The sequence below is a fragment of the Cydia strobilella genome, chromosome 10 (assembly GCF_947568885.1).
Source record: "Cydia strobilella chromosome 10, ilCydStro3.1, whole genome shotgun sequence".
Taxonomy (NCBI): domain Eukaryota; kingdom Metazoa; phylum Arthropoda; class Insecta; order Lepidoptera; family Tortricidae; genus Cydia; species Cydia strobilella.
Genome location: NC_086050.1, coordinates 14,218,537 through 14,240,927, shown reverse-complemented (window position 1 = coordinate 14,240,927; position 22,391 = coordinate 14,218,537). Strand labels below are relative to the sequence as shown.

Sequence of the window (22,391 nt, the reverse complement as noted above, 5' to 3'; positions counted from 1 at the left end):
AAACATTTACTCGTACTTTAACATTTAAATACTCAAATGTTACGACTTATTAATTGCATAAAGCTTGATGAGTGTGGAAACATGCAGCCATTTGTATGGACTATAAGAGCCCGGTAACGATTTTGGAGCAAAAATGTAAAATTAAAAGATTTAGTCGTTGAAATTATACACGTTTTGTTACGTAATATCTAAATAACAAGTATTGGTTTCTATTAGCACGTGTTCTAATCTGGCCTTTTAATAATGAGGTCGCGAGTGTGCGTCACCGGTAATATATGAAGAGATCACATAGTGTACAAACAGTGTCACGTAGGGCGACAACGTTTTTAATGGCTGTGTAAGCCAATTCGGGAGCGGCAAACACGACCACAAGCATGGCAGGTGTAGCACAAACAAAATTTGGTAATATTCAATCATTTATTAAAGATTAAATGACATCAAGAACTTTAGAAATAACAATTACCTAATTATACCTATAAGTATTCATATTTAGAATATTAGTGGTAACACGTTGTAAAATTTAGCGCTAACCATCAATTACTTGTTAACCTGTTGCTATTGGTGGGAAGTTGGGAACCTATAATAATAATAGGTTCCCACCAATAACAGAGAGCCAATTAAGTATTGGCTCTCTGTTATTTACATATAGAACTATTGTACAATTTATAGCTGTGGGTTATCCGAATAATACATAAATAAACAAATAAATAAATAGATAAATATCGACCTTATACATACTAATCTCCTAAAAGCATTAAATAGTTTCGCAAAACCCCCAACAAGTCAATTAACGGGAAGTTTCTCGTGCAGCCAACTCCTCTTGCCTTCGTTGAACTCGGCGGCAGTGTGATCTGTGCCTTCTAGGATCCATTTTGTTGTGAGCAGACCCTCAACGCCAACTGGACCTGAAAATATAAGAAAATTTTGATTTCTGTTTTTGTATATATTAGGACTAGCTGTTCCCCGCGACTTAGTACGCATGGATTTGTATGTTGGTGGTTATATATTCTACATGAGCATAATATAAAACATTATACACATGAAATTTGTCTTTCACAAACTACGAAGTTTCAAGATCCTAACTAAAAATTTTGTTCCCGATATAATCCCTCTCGACCTTCTTAGAAGATTTACAAGTCCACTATTAAAAAGAAATATTCGCTCCCGAAACTATTAATACAAACTTTTCAAAACGGTGTAAGTAATCAGTTTTCGTCTATTTTAATATACTGCCCTTTTTACCAAGTTTCAAGTTCCTAGCTTAAAAGAAAATTTGTACCACATATAAACTTACATCCCCTTTTTAACCCCTTTAGGGGTTGAATTTTTAAGAACATTGAAATAACTTTTTTGCAATCTTATAGAATGCCTTTCTAAGAAGTTTCAAAGCATATGTAATAGATTCACTTTCAACCCCTTTCTAACCCTTTTAGGGGATGATATTAAAAAACGCTGAAATTACTTTTCTTGTATTCTAATAATATGCCTTTATACAAAGATTCAAGTCCCACACTCACAAAAATATTTGATCTCCATACAAACTTTCAACCCCTTTTTCACCACCTTGGGGGATGAATTTTTAAAAACACGAAATGAGTTTTCTTGTTTTTTTGTTATAATTAATAAACATTTATATTATAAAATTTGAACCCTAAGACAAACTTTCGTCCCCTTTTTAACCCCTTTAGGGGTTGAATTTCCAAAAACGTCAATATTACTTTTTTTTGTAATCGGCTATTATGCCTTTCTAGGAAGTTTCAAAGTATTTGTAATGGATTCAAACTTTCAACCCTTTTTACCCATTTAGGGGATGAATTTTTAAAAACGCTTAAATCACTTTTCTTGTATTTTAATAATATGCCTTTATACGAAGTTTCAAGTCCCGCACTCAAAAAAATTTATGATCTCCATACAAACTTTCAACCCCTTTTTCACCACCTTAGGGGATGAATTTTGAAAAACCCCTTCTTAGTGGATACTAACATCATAAAAGCTACCTATTGTGAAAAATTCAGCTCTCTAGGTTCAACGGTTTGGGCTGGGCGTTGATTTAAGTGAGTCAGTCAGTCAGGACTTTTACGTTTATATATTCGTATAATAAGAAGATATATTGTATATTTATCCGTGGAATATCCCTTGCACCACGGGGTCACGTAACTTTTTACGGTTTTTTAACCTACTATACTATAAGAGACAGACAGATATAGTTACTTTCGCATAAGGTAATAATTAACCTCCTTATTCATAAAATTGAGCAACGTCTTACAAACCTCTGTTAAACGTTGTCTCTTTCTAACAAACAGAAATGACAAAATGACGAATAGGGACAAACAATTATCAACGGTCTGTTAGATTTGACAGATGTTTATGAATAACGCCGTAAGACCTTACCTCTGGCATGTATCCTAGCAGTAGAGATGCCGACTTCCGCTCCGAGCCCGAAGCGGAAACCGTCCGCAAAGCGGGAGGACACGTTGTGGAACACGCACGCACTGTCCACAGAGTTCAGGAAACTTTTCGCAGACTCGTCTGAAAGATAAAAGTTAGATATTAATACATAAAGGCAGACGAAAAAGAAAAGTTGAGTAAATTCTTACAGACAACAAGTCCACAAAACAAATACAGTTGGACTAAATTTATATTTATAGTAATATGTATTTAACTATAATTCTAGTACTCTTATGACTTTAAGATGGAAGCTGCACAGGCCCAGCAGTAGGACGTATATATAGGATGAATTATTATTATTATTTGATGATATAACCAAATACCAGCTATAAGATAAGAGTTACGTAATGTGTATTAACATTAATTATTAAACATATTAATGAAATTGAGCTCACCATTTTCAGTAACAATAACGTCGGTGTGGGAGCTTCCAAACTTGTGTATGTGGTTCACCGCCTCATTGAGATCCTTCACAATTTCAATGCAGCACTCCAGAGCGCCATACTCGTGCTTCATCGTCTTTGCCGGCGAGGGACCAAAAGTCAAGTGACTGGATAACTGTGGTCCAGCGTGAATCTTCACGCCTTCCTCTTTCAACATATTGCAGATATCCGTGAATAGAGAGCTGTGGAGGTGGTCCTCGTGCAACAGTAGAGTTTCCATCGCGTTGCAAGCGGCGGGGTAGTCGCATTTGGCATCTTTTACTATCTTCAAGGTCTTAGTTGGGTCGGCATCCTTGTCTACGTACACATGACAGACACCTTCCGCGTGACCGAGGACGGGAATGTGCTGCGACTGTTTTTGTATATTCCTGACGAGATCTGATGATCCACGGGGGATGATCAAATCGATGTGTTTCTCCATTGATAGCAAGTCACTAATTTCCTCCCTTGTTGATACTAAGGATATGGCATCTTGAGCACCGACAGTTTTAAGAGATTCTTTGACTAATTCCATGAGTGCTTGGTTAGAATGAGCGGCTTCTTTGCCTCCTTTCAGCAGAAGACCATTAGCTGATGCCATTGCCAAAGCAGCAACTTGGGGTAAAGAGTCTGGCCTTGATTCGAATATGACTAGAAGTACGCCAATTGGTACCGTTATTTGTCGAAGTACCAAGTTCTCTGCCAGCTTAGTTTTCTTTAGAACTCTGCCGACATTCTCGTAACTTGAGTCAGCAATTTGCTTCAATCCGATCGATAAAGTTTTCAGCTTTCCTGCGCTTAAAGCGAGTCGATTTAAGAGGGGTTTAGCAAGGCCACCTTTCTTGGCCTCTTCTAAATCTTTGGAGTTAGCCTGCAATATCTGATCTTGTTTGTCAACTAAGAGGTCAGCAAGGGTATGGATTGCCGAAGCTCTTTCCACTGGTGACAGCTGCTGGAGAACTCGACTGCCCGTGCGAGCTAAAATAAGACCACTACCATGAGTGATATATAAAATTTAAGCAAGGTAAGAAAATATATTGTTTTCTTTTCTTACCATTTTCAGCAGAAACATCCACTGAAGAAGTAGTAGGAGCTGGGCAGTCAGTGAAGAATGTGCCGACCTTCCTGCCACTAATGATGGTCTTAATGGCTTTCTCTTGCATACCATTGCAGATCACCACGCTTACGCCGCGAGCCATGGCCCAAGTCGCGGCGTTGACTTTTGAGTCCATGCCACCGGTTCCGACCTGTACAACATTTCATATTTATTATATATTTAATCGTATGGCGGTATAGTCACATAGGCAAAAATTATGTACAGTATTTTATTTTATAAGGCAACATCCAAGTTTTGCAACCACTGCATAGCATCGGGAATCAGATCTAATAGATCATCCGGGCTACCCGAGTCCGGGCTATCATAGATTGGTATTTGTGGTAATGAACTGACTTGTCAACTGATGGTAAGTGTTATTATTAGGTACTTTAACGAGACTAAAGCGCATATACTTAAGCTTTAAAATACTAATTTGTATATAAAAGGAAACTTAAAATTATCCGAGGTTTCAAACTTTAAAAGTATAAGTCGGAATTATAAATAATCATTCAAAATATATTAACAAAAACAAACATATGCCGTGATTAAATTTATATTCTATGCTGCTGTAGATGCTGTCGACGTCACACATCATAATGCATTTACTTTTAAAAAAATTCCGAAATCCACCTGGTCTTTATCTTTAGTTGTATATGCGTACAATATGTGCGCGTATCGTCCTCCCACTGCAACTTGTTGCGGATGCCGTCAATGTTTGACATCATGGTTCCATTACCTTGGATTTCGTTCCAAACTCCACCTGGTCCTTATCTTTAGCTGTGTATGTGTGCATCATGCGGGCGCCGTCTTCCCACGGCGGCTTGTTATAGATGCCATCGACATCTGACATCATGATCAGCAGGTCGGCTTGCACCTCCGCCGCTAGCAGCGCTGACAGACTATCGTTGTCCTTCAGCCCAATACCCTATTTAAAACAGAAGACTACAGTTTGCCTAAAACTATTAGCAACATACCCATTCAATTAAATTTACAAAAAATACAATCTAGTAATACAATTGGTGTTACTGTTAGAAGTATTAGAACAAATTAAATTATTTTTAGAAAATGTTTAATTTGTTTTTGATCCAAGCAGAAACACTACTATATAAATTATAAACTGAAATAAAAAACAAGAAGTGCATGTACTTGGAAAAATTCGACCTATGCCGCCGTGGCCCGATGGCCGAATTAATTGGTATTTATTAAAATAAAATATACAATTTCTCATAAATGTACGTTGACCTAACCTATACACAACTTTAAAAACATTTGTAGCAAAAGATAATGTATTTTATTTAGTCGTAGGTAATACGATAAACTAGCTTTATTCTCGCGAAAAACCTGTTCAGTGTCGTAAGTAAAAGAAAACACAATTTAAAGGAGCCGTCAAGTTTTTCCTATAAGATGCCGAGAAAGTTCCAAGTACTTTTAACAAGGAAGTCGATTTTTTTCTATAATTAAATAGTTCCCTTAGATCTTTCTCTTTGAAAATCTGTGACGGTTGTTATGCCAGAGTATCCGGCTGGACAATTGCTAGTCAATTTGATAACAGTATTATGTACCTAACAAAAAACTGTTCGAACATCGTCGTCAGGGATGACAAATTACAGCTAGTAATACGAAATAGGTATGCCTCATATTAAAATATCTACAGTTGATTGAGAAGGAATGGCATGTGGGTACGTTTAGGTATAGTCTATAAATATAGTGTTTTTTCAACCAGACCAACATGTTTTTAAATCTTCATCAAAGATTAAAAAGCCGGCCAAGTGCCGGCAATTTAAACAATGTATTTTTTATGTGAAACGTGAGTGAAAGGTAAATTGCGGTTTACGATTTATGACGTATTAAAAAAAAACTACTTACTAGATCTCGTTCAAACCAATTTTCGGTGGAAGTTTGCATGGTAATGTACATCATATTTTTTTTTTAGTTTTATCATTCTCTTATTTTAGAAGTTACAGGGGGGGAGACACACATTATACCACTTTGGAAGTGTCTCTCGCGCAAACTATTCAGTTTAGAAAAAAATGATATTAGAAACCTCAATATCCCCTCAAGATACCCCACACGTATGGGTTTGATGAAAAATTTTTTTTTGAGTTTCAGTTCTAAGTATGGGGAACCCCCAAAATTTATTGTTTTTTTTCTAATTTTGTGTGAAAATCTTAATGCGGTTCACAGAATACATCTACGTACCAAGTTTCAACAGTATAGCTCTTATAGTTTCGGAAAAAAGTGGCTGTGACATACGGACGGACAGACAGACAAACAGACAGACAGACATGACGAATCTATAAGGGTTCCGTTTTTTGCCATTTGGCTACGGAACCCCATAAAATCGCCAAAGATCTAATAAAAATAGGGCCTACGTGAGCAACGAACGAACCACAGATCCTCGATTAAAAAGTTACAAATACTCACTAAATAATTTATATACTGAAAAACGAGTTAACTAGGATTAACACTTTCGCTAGGTAACTAGGGAGGGGGTAATTTCTTTTTTTTTTTTTTTGTTGAATAAGGAAACAATTTACAGTTTTTTAAAGTAATATAGGATGGGCCAGTCATAAATTCTCTTTTCGTATTGACGTCTATCGTTAAAATACATTTATCATTGGCCCACCCTATACAAGACCCATCGTTGGCAGAACCTTAAGGAGGTTTGTGTGCCGATGGGGCGTTCAAGAATATTATTAAAAAAATACGACTATTATATTTATCCTATATCTTATCCTAAGTAAATTGATATAAACTAATGTAATGCTTATAAAGCAGATGCAAAAAATGGTCTCAGAGCTGCCCATCTACAGCTGCCATTTCTGGTGTCATTCGTCAGTCATTGTCATGTTCCAAAAATCAGAGACAGCTGCTGGATTTCAATTTAAAATTCAATGCACTGATGAAGAACTTTACCTCATATCAGTCCGATTAAGGTTTAAATTCGCTTAGCTTCTTCCAAATGCATCTAAAATGCACCTTATGCTTGTTCACTTTAAGTTGACATTCGCTTACCTTCTTCCCAGTGCCTGGCACCACTGTGTCATCGTGTACGAACATTGGCGGGCTGACCGCGTCGTTCGTGTTGATAATGGGAACTATGTTGAGGGAAATTAGTTCTGAGAGCGTGGCGAACAGATGCTTGCGGGTCTCCTCGTTGTAGAAGTCGGGCTTGGTTACTAGCACCTAGGAATAAAACATTTTGGTTATTAATCAAAGGCGACATATATCATCCCAAGGCCGACTGTTTGGATTCTTTATTTCCTACTCTTTATTGAGCAAAGACTATAAAATAAAATAAGAGAATTTAAGTAATCAGATATGACAATACAATTGTGGACCTTTATAATAATTATTATTATTATTTATGTATTAGTAACATTAGGCGCCTTTTTTCAATCCCATATATTGATATTAATAATTATTATTGAAAACTATGTTTATAAATTTGAAGATAGCATTATTATTAATACAGTCATTTATAAAACTTTACTTACTTAATATACCTACACTAAAGTTTTCAATTAATTTTTACAGCCAGGCTTTAGCGTGAATTTGGCTGTTACTAGTTATTATTAAAATTATGGATTATTAATGAAAGAGGATTTTTAATAATAAAATTATCAAACATCGACTATTAAAATTAGGTTAGTTGGACGGCTAGGTCAAAATAATAATAAACTAGTTTCTAGACGAATTCTCAGAAATAACTCAAATAGTTTGCAAATTGTTTTATACTAATAAAACAAACCTAACATATATTTCCGAGAATTCGTTATTTCTATCATTTTGTTGCTGCTTGCTTATTTTGTTAAAATGAAGAGATAGGAGGTGAATAGGGGATTACACCGTGGCCCAAAATTACGTTGACAAAATTAGAAGACGCCAACTACGTAAAATAAATAGTAGGATTAATTACAGGACATCACACTAAACAAACACCTTCACAATATGGGTAAAACAGACAGCCCCATGTGCAGAGGGTGCATGGAAAAAAAGGAAAAAACAAAACACATTCTCTAAAACTGTAAACAGGTAGAAGTATACAGGAGCAAATACCTAGGGACTCCGTGCACACTAACTAAAAGAGGCAGTTAGTAACCTAAAAACATTGCTAGGCTTCATGGAGGAGCTGGGGTGGTTAGAGTTGCGCTACCTCGTTTCACGCAAAATAGGCACATGATTGTCGATTTGCGGAAAATGCCCAGAAACACTAACTAACATACCTACACTTATTTATATAATATAGCTTTGTAACCTTAAATAATGGTAATTAATTGTCTAGGCTCAGTGATACGGCTGTCAGACGGTTCCGTTATTATATAAGGTTTGAAATATTACCTAACTACTAAATTTTTTTTATTTAGCTACTGGGTACTTTATTAGCACAAGCGACAATGAAAAACAAACTATTCCCTTTTTACAATATACACGTTACTACACTAATTTAATTTAATTTATTTTTCAGTTTATATCCGTTGTACCTGGACACTGAAGGTTGTTTAAGAGTTTAAAAATGCAGATGCCTTTATTCTGTTAAGTCCCAAGACTCTGGAGATTATCTCTACAAGCTGTCTAAATCCGATCTAACTTTAATTTTCTTACTCTGAGGATTAGCATCAAACTCACGATGACATTTCTTTTTTATCGAATTTGTGAAGTTTCTAAAATATTTACATAATTAAAAGTTTAACGAGATTTAGAAGATGAAGACAAAGTAGGTAAGTATAATTATTTTGCTTAGAATAAAAGTTGATGATCCCCCATTAAAAAAATACGTAGGTAAGACTGAAAGTTCTTAAGATGGGCCACTACAGATCATAAAACAAAAATATAATAAACAAATAATAATTAAATAAATAAATAAATATTAGGGGACATCTTACACAGATCAACCTAGCCCCAAACTAAGCAAAGCTTGTACTATGGGTGACAGGCGACGATATACATACTTATGTAGATAAATACATACTTATATACATAGAAAACACCCATGACTCAGGAACAAATATTTTGAACATAAATAAATGCCCTTACCGGGATTCGAACCCAGGACCATCGGCTTCACAGGCAGGGTCACTACCTACTAGGCCAGACCGTTCGTCAATATGAATATAAATAGATAAATTATGAAGATATAGTACCTCTTTATTTTTTATATTCATTCGGCTGCTTACTTGTGTTTCAGGATTGCTGGCAATTTGATAATTTTATTTCGAACTTTATTCCAAATTTTATCCGAGTTTTATTTGGAATAATTCTATACGATTTCCCTTGTGGGCTAAGCCGAGAATAAAGTTACAATAGGCTTCAGTTTTAAAATGAAATTTATTTATTATGGATTTGATATGTCAGTGTCAAAAATGTCGTTTTTGTTTGAAGAAACAGAAGTATATCAGTTATTACACGACTGCCCAAAAAAAGGAGGTGTCGGAGGCCAAGACTCATTTTAGGTCATCAAGTAGTAAAGTAAGTACCTAAGTAATGTTATCCCACCTGTCCCCAGTTAACCCACTTGACTTTGCAATCTTCCTGTAATTTATTTTGAGAAGTGTTTATTTTTTAGGATTAGTTTAACTTTAAAATGTAGTTTATGCTTTATGTAACCAACTACTAATTTCATTAGCTTTTTTTCTGCACACTAAGATGCTTATAGCACTAAGTTTCGCGTGTATATAAACCATTTTTTTTCTATTTTCCAATATTTTGAAAGTTGGAATGAAATATTAAAAACACGCCATTTTTTACAATAATAATGGCACATAAATTAAGCGACACCGTCTCTGGAAAAATATACAAAGCCACAGTTTTCCCTTATTGGTTTTAAAACATGTGTTCATGTTACGAGTAAACGTGCATTAAATAAGTTACTTTTTAAAAGCGTATCTTTAAGTGTAAGCGTAGCTTTGTAAGTAAAATATTACTTGCTCTAAAATTGGATTCAAAATTCACGTCATACATTTAATTGACGTGAATTTGTATGCTGAATGCTTCGTCGGCTCAGGGTAATATTATGAAATACGACATTGCCGAGTTGTTTTCGTGAACTTCTTTGGAGCCCGTGTCGAGCGTACACAGTGCGCCATTGATACCAGATATAGACGTACTTTATTTATCTTAATAACGAGATATAGTAGCTATAAAGAAGTGCGGATACTAATTAAGTAGCTTTATCTTATATAAATTCAGCCGTTTGCGTCGTAAAATTGTACCTATTTACTACAGACCTATATCTGTTTATCTGATTTGCTAATTGTACTTATATGCAATCCTCCCTCGAATTTTACAGTGAACTCAATATACTCAATATGTGGTATTTTCTATAAAAAGGGAACTTATTGTCGATGGCGCTTACGCGATTATAAACGATGCTCCGATATAAATACAATGCCGCGCGACGCTGTGCGGCGTAAGCGCCATCGACAATAAGGTCCCTTTTCATAGAAAATGCCCCATATAAGTTACTTAATCATAAAACTAATACCTGTGTGATTAAAGAAAAATAAAAAAAATGTGTTTGAAGCTTCGCTACGAGATACTACGTCGTATCCCGCACAACATACACTGAGTGTGAAATCAAAATCGTTGATTAGTTAATTTGGAAGAGCCAAGAATTAGACCTTTCTATTTTGCCGTAAAATTTGGCGATGCGTTAAAAAGAAATGGATGTTTTTTATTAGTTAAATTATTGAGAATGACTTCAAACAAGCCATTACGCTAAAAGCGCCAAAATTGGGCAGCCAACGCGTTCCCTGTCAATTACTTTTTTGAAGCAATTAAGGGGCTCGGTTCTCCATACAAACGTAGTTACGCTCTTATTTTAAAACGAGTAGCTAGTTTGCTCTGAAACTTTGTACAGTTAAAACTTTTGCGTTTTGAACACATATTAAATCACATTTACAATCGGTAAATAAAGGTAAAAAAATAAATTCGAGATAGGCCCGATTGTAAATGTGATTTAATATAGGTATGTCTAGTTTATGTAGCTTAGTAGTTTAGTCTGGAATTGGTTTATGTAGCTTCAGATACCATAGACCTATATATACCTCATGTCATTGTATGTGCAAAGTTTCATTACAATCCAACACGTAGTTTTAAAATGAGAACATAATTCCGTTTGTATGAGAAGATGAAATTCGGCCGAGCATGTTGGAGACTCTTAAGCATAACTTTTTGCTTGTTATTAACTTACTATAAATGAGTTGTGGTGTTTTGACTGAGTTATTTTTGGGATCGTTATCATCATTTCTGTAAAATGTTGCTACCCAAAACTCAATAACAAATAGATATTTAAGATGACTTCTTTTACATTCCATTTTTTAGTTCAATGTCAAGTTCATATTTTCAATGTATACAAATATCGCCAGTCATTTTAGCTTGCAGTGTCTTCATCATGTATGTATTTATGTATGTATGTAAACACTCATCATCATCATCGATGTGCTTTTTAATATGATGAATAAAAAAACCGGCCAAGTGCGAGTCGGACTCGCGCACCGAGGGTTCCGTACTTTTTAGTATTTGTTGTTATAGCGGCAACAGAAATACATCATCTGTGAAAATTTCAAGTGTGAGACAAGTGTGGGAGAGAAGTGTGACAGACAGACAGACGGACGGACAGACGGACAGCGGAGTCTTAGTAATAGGGTCCCGTTTTTACCCTTTGGATACGGAACCCTAAAAACACACGAAAAAAAAAGAAAAAAAAGCTTATAATTTCGGTACAAACCAAAACTTATTAAATCACATTTACAATCGGGTCTATCGCGAATTTATTTTGTTACCTTTATTTACCGACGTTTCGACAGATTGACATTTTGCTGGGACGTCAGTTAGCCGCGACCACGACCAGTGAAACCTGTGTCGAAACGTCGTTAAATAGAGGTAACAAAATAAATTCGCGATAGACCCGATTGTAAATGTGATTTAATATGTGATCAAAACGCGAAAGCTTTAAATGTTATAACCCAAAACTTTACCAGACCCGTTTTGTCCGATACCTAGCTATCCTGTTATAACCAGAAAGGCTGTGGACCTGTAGGCCGAGCACATGACTGGCGCGACAGTATCTCGCCGCGAGATAGACTACCCGTCTTTTACTAACTGTATAAATTAAAGAGGGACGGGTAGTCTATGTCGCGACGAGATACTCTCGTGCCAGTCATGTGCTAGCCCGGCTGTGGTATCCTAAAATTCCTAAACTATCGAGGATCGAAGAGAAAACTTTTATTTCCCTTCATACATCTGAAAAGCATAATATTGTGTATTTACCTGTGCGATCTTCACGTTGTACTGCGAGAACATGGCGTCATACATCGACATGAGCTCCGACTGACCCACAGCCGCCGCCGCGCGGGGATCCAGGGTGCTGCTCGCATCCTAGAAACAAAAAGGTAATCAAACTATTTTAGAACACAGGTACTTATGCTCTTTATGAACCACACCTCAAACCGATTTCACTTGAAAATACACAAGATGAAAATACTGAAAGCTTTTTCATGCTTGCTAAGGTTACGTTTATTATCCAATACTCAATTTAAGACTAAGTGTAACAATATCATAACCTTGTACATTACTCATTATACTAACAGGCTACTCAATAATGGACTATTTTTAATGGGTAATTCGTTGTATATTAAGCTAAGGCTTAGGTACAGTAAATACCGCCAAATTATTTGTCGTTTGATGTAGAAATCTCGTTCTAACAATTACATACAAACTTTTGAAGAATAATATTGTCTTCGGTTAGGTACCGCGATAGTTACTCATGAAGTAAAACTAAATGTATTATAAATTCAATATACGCGATATAATCCGTTTTCATAGTTTTATTTTGAAGAATGGACATAATGGGGTGTTTACCTGTAAGTAATTGTGACACCACTCCTTACATGTATTAGCTTAGTACGTTATTAATGTATCGATGTCAACAATTGTTGGTAAACCTTAAATAAATAAAATTAATATTTCATCCGAAATTGGGCTAAATAAATGAAACCCAACGATTGTCATTAAAATCGCGCAAGCGGTTTGGACATTAATATTCCGATATTGATTTTCATTTAGTGTAATTGTGTTTTAATGAAAGTTACTAGATATATTTATAATTATGCTCCATCCACGCTCCATCACAATAATTCAGACAAATATATTACCTATTTTGTGACTAATACAAATTTCCTACTCCTAACCTAATTTAAATTAGGGGTAGGAAGATAGTAGTAGCCTTAACTAACTTAGCGGTTTCACTCACGTATTTGTACTCACTCGCGTGACATTGTTCCGCTTAACTAACCGCTAAGTTAGTTAAGTTAATATGTCTCACGATAGTTAAATTCGATTACAGTAGTAGTCATCGGATATATTTTATTCGACGTACCGTATGTCGAATAAAGGAAAGCCTCTCGAAGTTTTCCTTCATTCATTTCCATCACTGATGACACCGGTTTATAAAGCCAGAACAGGTTTACTATATTGCAATCCATTCTGTTATTAATTTTCAATTTGTCAGGGGTATATATTCAACAGTTAAATATAACTTTTGTATTATTTATGAGCTCCCGATAACGTCCAAAGTATTTAACACTTGTATCCTTCCCTGCCTTACATATGGATGTCAAACTGTCAAGGAGAGGAAAGCTACGCAGACGCAGTTACATGCATCATGTTCACGGGTGACTGAAGATAGCTCGGTCAATATAAGTCTCAATCATTCAAAACTTTAGTTAAATAAGTCTCACTCATTACAACATATAAAACTCTGCCCCACCACGCATGATATAATAGCCATTTCAGCTCGCCTAGCCAAAGTTGCAGGCATGGTGGGCACTTTTGTGCAGAGAATGACGCGGGATGGGCCATTTTACTTCATATATTTTGTACATCAATCACAATCAAATTGAACAAATGAATTGAAATGGAAATTACCACGTACAAGTAAGTTACATACCTCTCTAGTGTGATCGCTGGGCGAAAGCGTCTCCCTCATGGACATGGACATGAGCAGCTCATGAGCCAGCTTCTGCCGGCCGAAGGCCACGGCTCCGCTGCTCACCATGATGCACTCGCGGCCCTCGTGGTGGCATTCCGCTACCTAAGGAAGAGGAAAGTGCATAAGTGATATAATACTTATTGGTCTCACATATTTTACAAGCTTTTTATTAACTTGCAATGTACCTATATATGTAAATACGTTGTCACATCACCAATTCGAAAACGGGCTTTTTCTTCCCTGCTAGGAGGGATCAAAGTGGCACTTTTCTTCCCTGCTAGGAGGGATCAAAGTAACACTTTTCTGTTCTAGGACACTATTTTTAGGTTTTTTTTGCACATTATTTTTTTAGCTTAAATAATATTTTTAAACATCATAATTACCTCATAGGTGATGTGAAAAGCAGTATGTGTCACATGGTAGCAAAATTGTTTCCATTTTAGGCGTAACACACTTGAATCCCTCACTACGCTCAGGATTCTACTTTAGAATCCCTTGTTACTCTCGGGATTCTATTATAGAATGCTTCGCTTTGTTTAGGATTCAATGTACGCCCTCGCCGTAAATATGTCATTTTGCTCCCTTGGGACACAATCTACTATTGTACGGGTCAAATCTTGCAACTTAAATTTGACCCACTTCCCGGTTTCCGATGAAGATGAAAATTTGCATACATATTATGTAAGTCGGGTGACAATGCAATGTTATGGTACCATAGAGCGGATCTGATGATGGATACAGGAGGTGGCCTTAGGAACTCTGTGATAAAACAACGAAACCCAATTGTGTTTGGGGTTTTTTGAATTGTCTCGATGAGTATTAGTTGCCTGTGGAAATAAAAGTACAGTCAGCGATAAAAGCTTGTACCGAAAATGAATTTTTTGCCAAAAACTTATTTATAAGTACCTGTAAGTTATCCATTCGAGAGCCGGACTTTTCTATGCAATAAAGAGTAGTTGTCATTATGAGGTATTTATCTTGAATGTTCTGGAGTTTTCGTATATTTTGCTTTATATTTTATGGAGTTTTCCAATTAAACACGTAAAAATCTGTGTAGTTTGTGAATAGATAATTACTATAATTAGTCGCAAAATTACCATCACTTATCTTGGTTTCAATGGTACACAATGTTTTCAATGTTTTTTCTGAATTATTAGAACTGCACAACGAACAATAACGTCTATTTAACTGTGATTAAACGATGGATTGACTAGCAAAGTGCGTAGTTTTGTTATTAAAAAATTCAGCCACCCACTGCTCCTTAAAAATAATTTTGCGATCATTCTGTTTAATGACAGCTGTGAGAAGTAGCAGATGTCCTTTTGTTTGCTTCTAATTTGACATCAAAGACTAATAAATTGATAATGACTAGCTCTTAGACTTTAAGAACTCCGAGATACCTACCGAGATAACCGTATTGGACAGATTCCTTACAGCTATGATTATTATTAATGCAGTATTTTTGTTACGCTTTGTACTAGGCTTTTTATTATAATGTGTTTTCATACTAACTCTGTTGTAAACAACGTCGCTACTAAGGAACCATTTTAGTAACACAAAAGCTACATAATTTTCCTTCAACTAAAAGTTCGAGCGCGGATGTGATTAACTAAGATGTACATCCCTTTTAGCTTATTACTTTAGTATTTAATACTGCCCCACCACGCATAAAAGCCATAAGATCAAGACACCTTCGTGTCATAATTGCGTATCATAGAAAAGAAGAAAGAAAGTATTAATTGGAATTGTAAATCAATTGAAAACTCCGCCTAGTAAAACCTAAGAAATATATGGAGGAATATAAAAAAACATCCTGCTCAGCCCTCATGAGTGACAATAAAACATACCTGTTCAACAATAGAAGCTAGACGGCCTAGAGCCAGACCATTGGCATCTTCTCTGGTGATCACAGCGCTGCCAAGTTTGACAACCAAGCGTCTGGCATATTTCAGCTGAGACCGGTCGCTGAACGTACGCTGCTTTCGCAATTCAGCGCTCGCTAGCGTTCGCTTGTCGACATTGGCACCCTGAAAAAATAACAAAAAAAAAGAAATGAAAGATAACATTGTTAGGTATTTTTTTAATATTTACGTCTGATAATCATAAAGGTAATAGACATATGGCGTTATTCATAAACGCGTTACTGGCCTGAATTAGCTATGAATCGTTTGTCTTTATCTGTCATCTTAAATTATGTATTTGTAAGAAAGGGACAAAAGATAATTTAACTAAATCTGGCCCGTAAAGTTTTATGAATAAGAGGGTAAGTCTGCATAGCATTTACAATGACAAAGTGTGCCAATGTCAAATTTATAAGAAAATATTACACTACTTCACTTTGTTCTATTCAAATCGGTGCAAAGTTAGTAACTGAGACGAACTCTAAAGATTACTAATTAAATAGAAGTAGATATAATAAGGATGACACGAACATTAATTTAATATTTCGCGATTATTTTATTACGATATATAAACGATTTTATTACGATTTTTAAACCAGATACGGGGATAAAAATAAATATTAAACCAAATAACTGTTTCAAGTTTTAGGTATCTATGTCAAACGGTCTCTGAGAAAAACGCATTTAACTGATTTGCAAGACCGAAGTGATCTCATAAGTGTTCCGCTTGTCAAAACAAAGTATTGCACGGAACACTAAAAATTACCGATTTGTTAGCTCTTCTCTCCGATCCAAATGGAGTCTTTCGTTTTTGATTAATGGAAGAATTCAGCGAAAGGAAAACAGTTATTTGTCTAAATTCTGTTGACAGTTCAAACGTAAACCAGGAGCTGGCATCAATTAAAATATTTAAAAAAAGAACAAAATGTCGGTTTTCGAGAGCAAATTCAAGAGTAAAAATTACTATAGGTTTTGCATAGAATATTTAAAGAGTTCCCTCGATTAATCTGGAATCTCATCACCAAAACCTTGAAATGATAGCAATTGGACCAACTATAATGTTAAACCCTTTAAAACAAAAAAAAACTCCAAAAAAGGTTCAGCCGTCTTTGAAAAATCGAGGAACAAACATAAAGATAATAAAACAAAGGTCTCGAGGAATAAGAGATCCTCCTCTTTTTGAGGTCGCCAAAAAAGTAGCGATAAATTATACTGTCAAAATATCCCGACTATTAGTGTTTTAGACTTCACGTGGATATCCATAGTCCTGTTGACACATCAAGGTTTTAGATTTCACACAAAATAGTGAGTGACTAGCTCTTAGCGTATGTGGTGCCCCTTTAGGGCCATAGATGTAGGTAAAAAGGTTTAGGGCCTATAAATCAATGTAACACACATCTCGCTGATGTTCGGGGCGCGGAAACATTCGATCACTCAATTTTGCCTCAATATGAAAATACCTAAAAACTGACAGCTCTATTTATAAAGGTCGGAAAAGAGATGCGAAACTTTTTCATATTTTAGCACAAGAATGCTCTTGTTATAACCCACGTTATTACGTATTTCATAAACTGTAAATGCAGTCTGTGTTAGCAAGAAATATTTAATAACTCGAACGAGTTCCCGCTAGTTAAATAACTTTTTTAGGGACCGCAAAATAAATCCGTCTTCTACATTCTCTGATTTTCGAAGCTAGCTTTATATATGTTGTATGTATATTATTATCCACAAATATATACTTTTATTTTGTTTATTTATTAATTTAGATATGTATAAAAGTAAAAAAAAAGTAAGGTATACGTTTAATTTTTATGATTATGTTTCCGAGAACGCGAAATTTATTAATCTCGTGTTTTATTCATAAAAGCTAAAGGGGCCCACTGATTATCAGTCCGCCGGATGATATCAGCCCGTCAGTTAGAACAAAAATTTGACAGTTCGGAGCAACTGACAGGCCGATATCGTATTTAAGAATTTTATTAACATTGAATTCTGTTCTACTATTATTAACTATTAACTCTCTCGTCAACAAATTCGTTTTAATCTTCAGGACTCTCCAAAGGATCTTGACAGACAGACAGACGGACGGACGCACAACAAAGTGATCATATAAGGGTTCCGTTTTTTCCTTTTGAGGTATGGAACCCTAAAAATTGGTTCAAAATGGAGCTTCACACGAAACACTGTTACAGATACTCGTAGTTATAGAATCACTTTAAAATTCTCTTAATTAATGTTTAGGTACCGCACCGAAACGCCGAAACTTTGTATTGGTTTTCCACTTTGTACAACGTGCGTGTCTTTGTCCTCCCCACAGATTTAATATATACGCTAGATGACGCAAATACCACGACTTGTATTGAAACAAAGCGTGCCGACTTTTTCATACAAACTTTACGCATAATATAATTTTAAAATGACTTATCTGTGATAGGAAATATGTTCTTGCCTTTGGGTGCTCGCAATTTTTGGGCTGTTGCAGTTAATTATAATGCAATGAAGCATTTTTTAAGTTTTCACGGACGTCCGGCTGCAACAACCGGCGGCGTGGACTGTAAAGAGCGACAGTCAACCTCGACGCTTGGTCGGGGTTCGAACACGCGAAGTAGATGCATTTGCGCCTTCTATGGTATATTTATTTCTGTGGTCCTCCCACTATCAGTACTTAAGATTGCCCGCAACGCAAACGAGAAATTATTAGATTGCGGTTTACAGAGTTTATTTTAGGCGTAAGGATTAAAACAAATCCAATCAAGTAGCTTAGGCTAATATCCCTTGGGACCGCTAAAGCATTGGGGCTGTCCCAAAGTTACCTAAGACGTTGCCATGGTGTCTCCACATTTACATATTCTAATATAAAATCTTCGTGTGATATTTAACACCTGAAGACACACGGTTGGATTGCGGTGCGAACAGAGAATGGTACTGGGGACAGTAGGTTTGTTTGAAATTATGGATTTATTTTGCAGTTAAGAGATTTTTTGTTAGGTACATGGTTACAGGTATACAGGTTATGTTGTCTTGATGAAAATTCAATGTTCAGTAGTCTGTCTTAAGTAACACTAATAAGATTTGCTTTTCTTGTCTATATTAAATGCATTTAATGTAAACTAATTAAATTAAATTATAATATTACAAAATTAAAACTAAAGTTAAACCTAGAAATAAAATAAAAACAAACTATAAAAGAGATTTGGTTAATGTATTTTGGTAATTGTATTTTTGTGATTAGTGAAATAGGATATCCTTTGCTTTTGACGTGACTTCTTATGGGGGCCGATTCGATAATCGATAAGTTGATGACATGGCGTATGGAAAGTCCAACTTAAGTACGAAGAGCTCATAATAATATAATAATGTAATTTAGGATAGTACCCAAGTTTCATTTATTAAGAGATTTTACTTTTATCACTTACGCTAGCTTTACTTAAACTTTACAACGTAACTGATTTATTCGTATCTTATCTAATTATGACATCTCACTCGTACCTCGTTCTCTAGTGTTATATATGATGTTAATAGTTCTCTAAAGTATTAGTGTAGTGGATAAGTTGGTACTAAACTCGGTAGGTACTTCTCAGTTATATTGTGCATAGGAAATATTGGTCTACTATGTCTGTTTCAACATTCTCACCATCTAATCCCAAATAAGCCTACTTGGAGCCCGTAAAGTTCCTTGCGTAGGCCTAATTATTATGACGCTAAAGTGGTTAGGGGATTACATTAATTAGGTCCCAAAACAGCCTTTAAAACTTAACCTTAAAGTACCTTACTTAAGCTTTTCTGTCTGTGTTTCCCAATTCACACAGTGCACAGAAAGATTTAATCGAAGGAGAATAATTTTTAACCACCCATTATGTATAAAAGATTATCTGCGTTGTTTTCTGTTACGCATTCATGTTCGTGCGAGGTATGTCTAAGGTGTTTTCTGTTAGGCATTCATGTTCGTGCGAGGTATGTCTAAGGTGTTTTCTGTTAGACATTCATGTTAGTGCGAACTGCGAGGTATGTCGATTTGTAGGGTAACTATTATCGCTACAATTTAAATAAACTATATAAATACTAAATTCCACTATTACTTAGGTATACCTATAAATAGCTAGTTAAATAATAGACTAAAATCGGACTGGTCATATTTCGCCAACAGCCTGTCATCAGACCATTCTTAAAAAGGAACTAAAATATTTCCACGAAAATTCCAAGGATTTAACTAACATTTAATATTATTTCAGTAATGGACCAAAGAGATTTTATTTTAATTTACAATAGGTACCTATTTCAGTTGAAGTGCAGCAATTATTTTTGTTAACAATAAAGCCAAGCCTCCAATCAGACATATTTATTTATTCATCAAACGCTTCTTTTCAATTCAACTTGTTCATTTTATTTTTAAAATAGCTACCAAATCAATGTTATCAATGCAATAAAAAGTATTTAAAGTTTTCAGAAACAAGATGAGTCTTTTGATGCTTGTTGTTTCGTTTTAATATCCGAAGAATACCGATGCCATAAGTATAGGTAGGTATATTATATATATCGTTAAGTACTTACCATTTGAAATTATGTTTAAACCGCAATTTACAGTTGCGCCCATTCTAATGTCGCTTAACTAAATAGTACCTTTCTACCTTAACTGTTGTATTCTGTGGTGAACCCTCGAGGGCCTAAAATAATTATCAAACCGCTCTTTGTTAACGTCAAAAGCTCAAAAATCTAACACCAGACCCTAAGCAGGCCCCTATTTCACCACAGTGACAGGTGCGACAATTGCCGACATCACTGTTACTGACGTCACAGGCCTCCATAGGCTACGGTAACCGCTTACCATCGGACGGGCGGTGCGCTTGTTTGCCACCAACATTTTAATGAGAAAAAAAAACTCCATTACATCGCCATTAATAAGTACTTACTTATTGTCACGAAATACACACAGAATACATATAGAAATATACACAGAATTCATTTCCTGTCAAGAATTACCGAAAATTTCTTTAAATCTTGTTCAGAGTAGTTGTACCTGTGCAGTTAGCATCATCAATTGTTTCTTGCATCCGGCGCATTTTGTTTTGTTTTAAGATGGGCTACTCTATAGATATATTCTGCTCTGACAATATAACTCGATATAAAATATTGCGGTGCACATAATATGCCGCTTGGGCGGTCGGTCTAACCACGGAAAGACCTTATGACCGACCAGAGCCTAATTCAGACCTTTATCTCTGTTATTGCATATAAAAGGTCAAATTACACTTTTAAACTGAGATGGGGGCATACATTTTCAATGATGCCTGGTTATTTCGGGTGTTTTAATGAGTGGGCATAAAACGGCAACCTTTTTCGGACATTTCTCTTAATGTGGTGCGAACTGGGATTTCAAGTTTGCAAGTATTGCGGTAAGTATTGTAGTAAGTAATAATAATTCTTTGGGATATTTGAATTGAACAAAACTACATTGAGCTGGAATAATTACAGAAACTACCTACTTTTTTATAAAATTTTAATGGTGCAAAAACAATCAAGAATATAAGGAAATGTATTATTACTTATTCCTCCGTCCCATTTTTACCATCGGACTACAAGACAAACAGCACTCCGGCATCGCTTCATGGTAAGAACTCCAAAAATACGCACGAAGCGTTTTGCTTCCACATTTCTTATGCGAACTGCCAAGGAGTGGAACGCCCTGCCCGAGTCTGTGTTTCCGCATGAGTACAATCTGGGGCTCTTCAAGGCAAGAGTTAATAGATATCTCATAGGTAAGCGTGCTCCACCGTAGACCGCATCATCACTTACCATCAGGTGGGATCGTGGTCAAACGCCTGCCTTTTCATCATTTAAAAAAAATGAAAACTTGACCGAACTCGTTGAATTACAAAATTTGAATTCCTTTAATCGAAGTGTTGCTCATGCACTGTTAGTGCTTGAAAATAGAGACCTACGCTCTCCAAAACATGTCGTGCAGGTGACTTACAAAACATGAGTTAAATTAAAAAATTAATTTAACGTAAATTTAAGTTAGGTTCTTGAGCCGAATTGCCCCTCGAGTGGTTTGTCGTGTTTCGGATGACAATCTTAATAAATACGCGTATTTAAGTTTCTTATTTACTCAGATCTTACAATTAAATAAAACTGCTTTGAGACAAATCTAAATTTGTTTTATGTATTTACCGTGAGTTCTTTCTTTAAATTTATTTAGTTAACTGCGTGGGTGTTAGAAAGAAACTTAGAAATTGAAACTGTTCAGATTACGGTCACCTTTCATAATCAAAGAGCATTGGTATTTATAGTACCTAACTATTCTATTATTTATTGAAGCCCGTCAACTAAAGACAGGACGTTCAAAGATTTTCACTCGAGTAAATGAACTAGTTTCAAGGACATTTATAAAATTATTATTAATTAAGTACCTTCTAAAAGTTTATTGTGGGTATTTTTAAGTAATAAGTATTTTTATGGTATTTTTTTATTGTAATTGTATTGTATTGGTTTGATGGAACATTGTTTTATAAAAAAAGGATAGTATAATATATTAT

The 22,391-nt window shown here is 35.4% G+C and overlaps 1 protein-coding gene across 2 annotated transcripts in view; it reads right to left on the bottom strand.

Annotated features, from left to right (window-relative positions):
• Nucleotides 1-413: 413 nt before the first annotated feature.
• Nucleotides 414-22,391, bottom strand: part of LOC134744556 (delta-1-pyrroline-5-carboxylate synthase) — a 36,104-nt gene continuing 14,126 nt past the window's right edge. For both annotated transcript variants that reach the window (XM_063678390.1, XM_063678392.1), the window contains exons 2-10: nucleotides 15,805-15,984; nucleotides 13,916-14,059; nucleotides 12,238-12,345; nucleotides 6,982-7,152; nucleotides 4,703-4,891; nucleotides 3,925-4,117; nucleotides 2,844-3,848; nucleotides 2,392-2,529; nucleotides 414-905 (exon numbers count right to left, since the gene is read on the bottom strand). In XM_063678390.1, the coding sequence (XP_063534460.1) occupies nucleotides 784-905; nucleotides 2,392-2,529; nucleotides 2,844-3,848; nucleotides 3,925-4,117; nucleotides 4,703-4,891; nucleotides 6,982-7,152; nucleotides 12,238-12,345; nucleotides 13,916-14,059; nucleotides 15,805-15,984 (2,250 nt within the window). In that variant the 3' untranslated portion in view covers nucleotides 414-783. The remainder of the gene's footprint in view (nucleotides 906-2,391; nucleotides 2,530-2,843; nucleotides 3,849-3,924; nucleotides 4,118-4,702; nucleotides 4,892-6,981; nucleotides 7,153-12,237; nucleotides 12,346-13,915; nucleotides 14,060-15,804; nucleotides 15,985-22,391) is intronic.